This window comes from Branchiostoma floridae, chromosome 2 (assembly GCF_000003815.2).
Source record: "Branchiostoma floridae strain S238N-H82 chromosome 2, Bfl_VNyyK, whole genome shotgun sequence".
NCBI lineage: Eukaryota > Metazoa > Chordata > Leptocardii > Amphioxiformes > Branchiostomatidae > Branchiostoma > Branchiostoma floridae.
Window position 1 is genome coordinate 29954646 of NC_049980.1, and position 7536 is coordinate 29962181.

The 7536-nt window shown below is 39.1% G+C and overlaps 2 protein-coding genes across 2 annotated transcripts in view; one reads left to right on the plus strand and one right to left on the minus strand.

The window, feature by feature from the left end:
* The window catches only part of LOC118409725 (retinol dehydrogenase 16-like), a 6547-nt gene extending 3800 nt beyond the window's left edge, over nucleotides 1-2747 (plus strand). The window contains exons 6-7 of the mRNA XM_035810999.1: nucleotides 1443-1613; nucleotides 1993-2747. Of these exons, the coding sequence (XP_035666892.1) occupies nucleotides 1443-1613; nucleotides 1993-2027 (206 nt within the window). The 3' untranslated portion in view covers nucleotides 2028-2747. The remainder of the gene's footprint in view (nucleotides 1-1442; nucleotides 1614-1992) is intronic.
* Nucleotides 1-7536, minus strand: part of LOC118409729 (3-oxoacyl-[acyl-carrier-protein] reductase FabG-like) — an 876245-nt gene that overhangs the window by 323788 nt on the left and 544921 nt on the right. The gene's annotated exons all lie outside the window — the stretch shown is intronic.

The window sequence follows — 7536 nt, forward strand, 5'->3', positions numbered from 1 at the left end:
ACATGCATAATTGCTTTCTTGGCCTGTTTTTTTGGGGGGGGGGTGAATAATGTACAGTTTACACAGAAAATCAAATGGGGACAGTCCTCTGAATCCTTTTTGTTCTAAGGTTGTGTTGATTTGTGCATTTCTTTTAATGATATTTTCTGCTGTGTCATCCAGGTTATTTCACATGATTGTCCGAGTGCAGAACAAATGTTTCTTGTCATCCTCTTAACTTTATTCATAATTGGTTATAGATTAACAATGTGCCTCATAGAAACAGTAAAAAGTAAATTTACCTTTGATAAACATTTATAAAATTTAAGGAGAACCATTGGAGGCCAGATAGAAGGGCTGTTGCAGTTCATCTCCATTCAGAAAGGTGCCATTTCTGAAGAGAGCTGCTCAGCAAAAAAGCAGAAGCATTCATTGAATGCATCATATGTACCTGCAGATATATGTCCGTTGGGTGTCAGTCAACCCTGATTTAGTTCTATTCAGTGTTTTAGAATTTATCTGAACTACAAAATACCAAAGGGGACCCGAAGACTGCCACAATGAGAGACAAAACAGCATTACCAGCCTTTTTTTAAATTGTCTGCCTAAACACCTCAAATGACCTCAAATGACCGCAAACAACCTCAAATGACTCTAATATGCAGTCTACATGTGGCAACAACCTTGTGTAGCACTCTGGATACATTGTTTATGCATTTATAAATCTAAAAACGCAGCATCTATTTACTTGTTAGTTGGAGTTAGTCAGCTGATTTCAAGATACACATGTAGAAGCAATTTGAGGCTGAAAAATCTATCGGCCACTTAGAATTAATTACAACATCTACAGTTTTATCTTCCTGTCGTCTGTGGACTGAAGAAGGTATCGAAAACTTCTCCATGCAGACTCGTAACACAGACGATCCAACATGGCGAGCAGAAATTGCTTCGATCTTGAAACCTGTGGATTAAGTCAAAATAACTGGTAAATTTACTTGGGACTTGCTGCATTCTTCATAAATGTATAAACAATCTATCCAGGGTGCCATACAAGGTTGTTGCCCGTGTATACTACATATTAGAGTCGTTTGAGGTTGTGTAATGTGTTTCGGCACATCATTGAAGTTGATCATGAATGCCAGTTCATATTGTTGTGAAGTGATTTATATATAATCTACAGCCCCTTAGGTGTAACCCTTGACCCACCCACTACATTTTTAATAACACATGCTTTCAATAGATTGCACTCTTACTGAAGTGTGCATACCATTGCAATTGCATTGAGATCTCTTTAAATTGACCTTTTATTTTCCAGATGACATCTCAAGATACCAGCTGGAATTATGAGGCTTACATAAGTATTTAGCAAAGAAATGATCCATTGCAAACCAAAAAATACACACTACAGAAATATAAATCTTTAAGTGATTTAAAGGTAAGTAAACTCCTTATCATGTACGCAGAGACCCAAGATGTCTTGAAGCACCTGGACATGATCTGTTCCCCTCGGCTGGATCTGGTGGTTGATGCGATAGAACACGCCCTGACTGCCGTCAGTCCGCACAGTCGCTACGTGTGTGGGTGGGACGCCAAACTCGTCATCATCCCACTGTCATGGCTGCCAACCGACATCGGTATGGGTGTGTTTGCTTCAAGTAGTCTTGGGATTGTTTAAAACAATCTTCAGATTCTTTAAATAAATCTATATTAGATTGTTTTTAAGATCTTTAGATTGTTTTAAAAATTCTTGAGATTGTTCAAAAGAATGTTGAAATTGCTTCAAAGAATCTTGAGATTATTTTAGAAGTCTTGAGATTGTTTTAAGGAATCTTGTACAGTAATTGATAAAAATAATCATGACATTGTTTTAAACAATCTTAAAATTTTATCCTTGTTCATACTTGTGTCAAATGTGTAATGCTTCTTGATATGTATACTGTACAATAACTGATGACGACGATGGCAATGATGGTGATGAATGTTGATGATGATTGTTTTTTTATCCTTTATTAGGGGATGCCATTTTTCATTGGATGACTCCTAAGTGAGAAGGGACCAGTGCAGCAAAACACTCAAGCTTTGGATTGTACTATAGTGGTTTCACCAACTGCAGTTTAATGTTGCTTTCTGCTCACTGTAAAAATGACCAAAGAACTTGGCAAAATAAATCAGACCTTTTGTTGCATACTGTTTTTCCTGCTACTGTGAACACAAAAATAACTTAGATCAGCAACTTAATGAAGTAATGACAATTAGCACACTCTTACTTATCCTCATGATCAGAGAATGAGTCTAATGAGCCCCAACTTTTGTGGGAGCACTAAGTCAGGAGGCTTGTCTACTGGTGATCTAGTTCTGAAAGCAGGTAGAATTGTTACGAAATCCATAGACTTCTAGTATTATTATAATTCAAATAGAAAAATCATTTGTGTCATTATTCAGGACAAGTACAATTTGTCTTGATAATTAGTGACATCTATCACTCTTCTCCAACTTGAATGATTCAAACTGGCACAACAACTCACTTGAAACGTCTGGAAGCAAATTTCGTTTTCCTATCCAGCTGTAGAGATCGAATTGTATTTGAATGTTGTTTAACTGAGTGTCTAACCTACCTTCATAAACGCATGTATTTGCGTCATTGACCAATTTGAACAGTTCCTTTTGAGTGCAATAATCGAATGATTCCTGTGTAGATGGACTAAGTTTCAACAAGATCAATGTCACCATTTTCTTTGTGAATAAAATGCACATTTGTTTTGCTTTAACTTCAATTTGTGAACTGTATTGTTTTTACCCATAGTATTGTTATTTAGTCCTTGAACATGTTTGTAATCATGTGTATGTAAGTCTCTCTCTCTCTCTCTCTCTCTCTCTCTCTCTCTCTCTCTCTCTCTCTCTCTTTCTCTCTCTCTCTATCTCTCTCTCTGTGTGTGTCTGTGTGTGTGTATGTGCGTGTGTGAGGTGTATGGGTGATCGATGTCATAGTGAAAAAAGATGTTTTTGAGACATTCATTTTTCAATTTGATAACCTACCTGACACTGAAACTTAAAACGTTTGCAGAAAGAAGAGACAACGAATACTCCAGCCACACGCAAGAAATACACACTTTTCTTCTCCTAATCTACCGAACACACAGCCTTTTCTACATGTTGTGTTTGTCATGCCGCACCTTTCTCCGTCGAGATTGACACAAAAGTCCAGTCTATCACTATAAGTGATCAAAGATAAGGTCAGGCATGGCGAAATTCCTACCCATCACACGGATGACTGGGCCGTAATACAGCCCTCAGGGCGAACTATGTGGGCGGTTGATAGACGACAACCGATGGACTAAAGGACACCGTTCCACAATGAAGATACCAAATCCACTGAGAGTCAATTCGTCACAACTGTCGAAAAAGACAAATGCCCACGGAAGTCTCATCTACTTTGAAATAGTATGAGTGAGGTGCAGGGCGTGTCTTCATGATGATTCACTCCATAGTATGAAAGAAACTTTGACACGAGTTTGGGTTCTGACTGCATATAGACGTAGGAATAAGCCTAGAAACTTCCGATAATGACGTCACTAACTATATATCTAAAAAGAAAATCGAATAGCCCAATAGTCGCAGTCACACACCGAAAACAAATTTACCAGTTGATGCAGTTAATAATTGTTACCATGATGATGATGCTATTACTGATGGGAACAATGTGATCAAGGTTACGACAAACTAGAAGGAAGGAAATATTGAGATGCATTATGTATGTAGACAGGTATGAGCTAAATACACCGCATATGTAATGATGGCCATACCAAATAATTGCACACTTTCTGTACGACGAACTGAATGACTAGACAAAAGCATTAGACATCTACATCATAAACTTACTAATATCTGACTTTATCCATTTGTGGCACGAAAGTTTCGATGTTATAAACAATCTATGCAGGCAGTTTAGTTTTACCGAAAGAATACTTCCATAGAAATACATAAGCGTTGCTCTAAGCAGTATTGCGGCGAGGCCTCCGGACACCTATCAGAGTAAGTCGTCATACTGCTCGACAAATGCAATGCGCAGAGAGAGATGATACCTCTACTCAATGGCATTGAACTGAGGTAAATAATGTAGACAATCGTTTTCTTAAATCCATATGTCCCTATATCTCTGACAAAATTGCATATGTTTTTAACTTGTCTCTAAATCACGGAGTCTTCCCTGAATCCTGGAAAAGAGCAAATGTGGTACCAATTTTCAAAAAGGGGGACCCCGAGGATGTGTCGAATTACCGACCTGTATCCCTACTCCCCTGTTTGTCTAAAATCCTTGAAAAGATTGTATTTAAACACTTGTACAACCACCTGATGTCCCAAAACTTATTATATTCTCTCCAGTCTGGATTTATCCGTGGAGATTCTACAGTTGGCCAACTTGTTTGTGTAACTGACAAAATTCTTGAAGCTCTTGACTCTAATAGAGAGGTCCGAGCGGTTTATTTAGATTTTTCACGTGCATTTGACAAAGTTTGGCATAAGGGCATCATTTTCAAGCTTCAAAGAAATGGGGTCGAGGGTCCGGTCCTAAATTGGTTCCACAGCTATCTTTCTGATCGTGTACAAAGAGTAGTTATAGATGGCCAGCACTCAGATTGGTGTAATATTCGCGCAGGCGTACCACAGGGTTCTGTATTAGGCCCCCTCTTATTTCTTGTTTACATCAATGATATGGTGGACGATTTATCATCTTGCCCGTTTCTCTTTGCAGATGATAGTTCTTTAATAGATATAGTGGATAGCCCAACCGAAACTGCGTCAAGTCTAAATTCTGATCTTAGTAAGATATCATGTTGGGCTTCCACATGGCTTATGAAACTGAATCCTTTAAAAACTGAGGAAATGTGTTTTTCCAGGAAAATCGATCCCCCTTGCCATCCTCCCCTTTTTCTTGATAACTGTGTCATTCAATCTGTAAAAGACCACAAGCACATTGGTGTTTTTCTCACGTCCACCATGTCTTGGGAAAAACATATTACACACATGATTGCCAAAGTATCTAAACGTGTGTCCACACTTAACAAACTTAAATTTAAATTGCCACGACATGTACTCGAAGTTATCTACAAGTCCTTCATTCGTCCTCTTCTTGAATACGCCGACATAGTATGGCATGGCTGCACTATATCGGACTCCCGACGTATAGAAAGAGTACAATATGAGTGCTCACTCACAGTATCAGGTGCTGTGAGAGGATCCTCATATTTGCCACTCCTTTCTGAACTTGGGTGGGAAAAGCTGTCTGACCGTCGCTATATTCACTCATTGACAATGTTTCATAAAATTGTTCATGGTCAAACTCGCCAGTACCTTCAGGAGTTGATCACTCCTGAAGTTTCTGCCCTTACTCCCTACGACCTTCGCAACAAACACAACTTACAGTCACCGGCTTGTACCACCACTCGTTACCAAAGGTCCTTTATTCCGTATGCTACACATCACTGGAATGATCTTGATTTAGCTGTTCGGTCATTAAATCCTTCAACATTCAAAAACTACTTAATAAAATTGGTTCGCCCTTCCCCTAACACACATTTTAGACATGGCCCCAGGTACGCCTGCGTTTTACTAACACGCCTCCGCATCGGGACCTGTAGTTTGAACTTTAGCTTATTCACACGTAATCTAGTCGATAGTCCTTCTTGTAGCTGTGGCTCCCGATGCGAAAGCGTTGTCCATTATTTATTGTACTGCCCAAACTACAACCATCTTAGAAAAACCCTTCTCTGCAATCTTCAAGACCTTTTAACCCTTGATTTGAAAACTACGTCTGACCCAGTCTTAACTCAACTTTTACTCAAGGGTTCACCCACTTTACCAACAGTAACAAATAACCATATCATGCAGCTTACACAGACATACATACTCCAGACCAACCGTTTTCAAACTGATTGACATTTTCCTTTAAATCTTGTATGTATATATATATTTATTTGTTGGATCCGTCACCCCACTGCTGTACTACTGCTTTATTTGATCTCACATTGTTTTGTCCTTTGTTTATTTTATTTTCAAATGTCCTAGTGGTAATGTTAAAATTAGCTTTGCTAGAGTGCATTTACCACTGTGTCTTGTCTTATATGTATACCAATAAAAAAAAAAAAAAAAAAAAAAACTGAGGTGACTGTTTGATATCCATACATGGAGATGTGCAGGCGGAAACTATGCGCAGTTTTCTGGCAGCTACCTGGTCCTGATTGCTTGCCGAGATCTGATGGCCGTCTGATCCAAAGAGAGTGTATCAAACATTACAGTCATGTTTTGTGCACCTTGTAACTACTGTGTGGAACTCGTGTGGTGCACCTAAAGCTGGTTGAGATGTTAACTAAAAACAAGACCAATAACAATTCAGCCATTTTCAGCCATGATTATATTCTGTTCTAAAATGTAGCTGTTATGATATGTGTTAATTTTGGTAGTGACTTACAAGGATACACATTTCGTGTCGAAGAAGAAAAGGATTATCATTTTGCTCTGGTAAGGTTGTTTCGAATCTTTTCCATTACTGGTTCCATGAGCACAATTCCGTCTCTTATAAAAGACGACTGCAGTATGATGGCAATTGCTCAATAAATAAAGCTTTCATTGTCATCGTGAACAATAATTGAGTTAAAAACGGAGAGACCACCATATAAATGTATATACGAGAATGATGTTTGTTACTCACCAAGCTGATGGAGGCCCAATAGATCCGAGTGGTGGTGTGGTTGACATGCATGTATTCAGTACTCCAAGCTTCACAGCACAAAGTAAATCTTGCACGTTATCAAACCAATTATTTGAGAGACAACTGAAGGGCCATTTTATTTGTGAAATATCAAAAGCATTAAAAGTAGTGTTTCATTACGTTAGTGGAGCCTTTGAATGTATACGTACGTCTGAGCTAGTGTAGCTTATTATTCGATTACCGGCTTTCCACTGAGATCGGCCTCTTGTACACGTACAAGGACACCTAATCTACGAACCACCACAGCTAGTTTGAGTAACCTGCTAATTGTACTGTAATTGTAATTATCATATTTGGTATGTGAGTAACGTTAAGTGTTGAGATGGCGAAGGGCAACGTCAATTTTGTGCCCCCTCTTGTGTGACCGTTTTTGTATCTTTCGTCCTCGATATGCTGTGGTCTTGACTTTTGGTGGCATATAGCTTTCGATGACAATAGAGTGGTGTTGGGTTGATCCCCTAGAAGCTTGCTCTGGAATTTCAGGGGCGGTTTTATGGCCGTGTTCTGTCTTCTTATTTTGTTCGTGTTCTCTGATGTCTACGGATGCAGCTAGAGAGCTCGATGAACTTGATCCCTATGTGTGATACAGAGAAGTTCGCTGTCCTGTCGTACACGTGGACCATGGACTGTTCATGCGTGATAAAATTTGACAAAAAGAGAAGAGTATCCAACAGTGAGTCGTCTGGCCTCAGCCGGGATTAAAACGAACAGAGATAGCATGTCCATAGCATGCTGGGCATAGCCATAAGCCAATTACTCACCCCGAATGTTTTATTCAGGGTGCTACG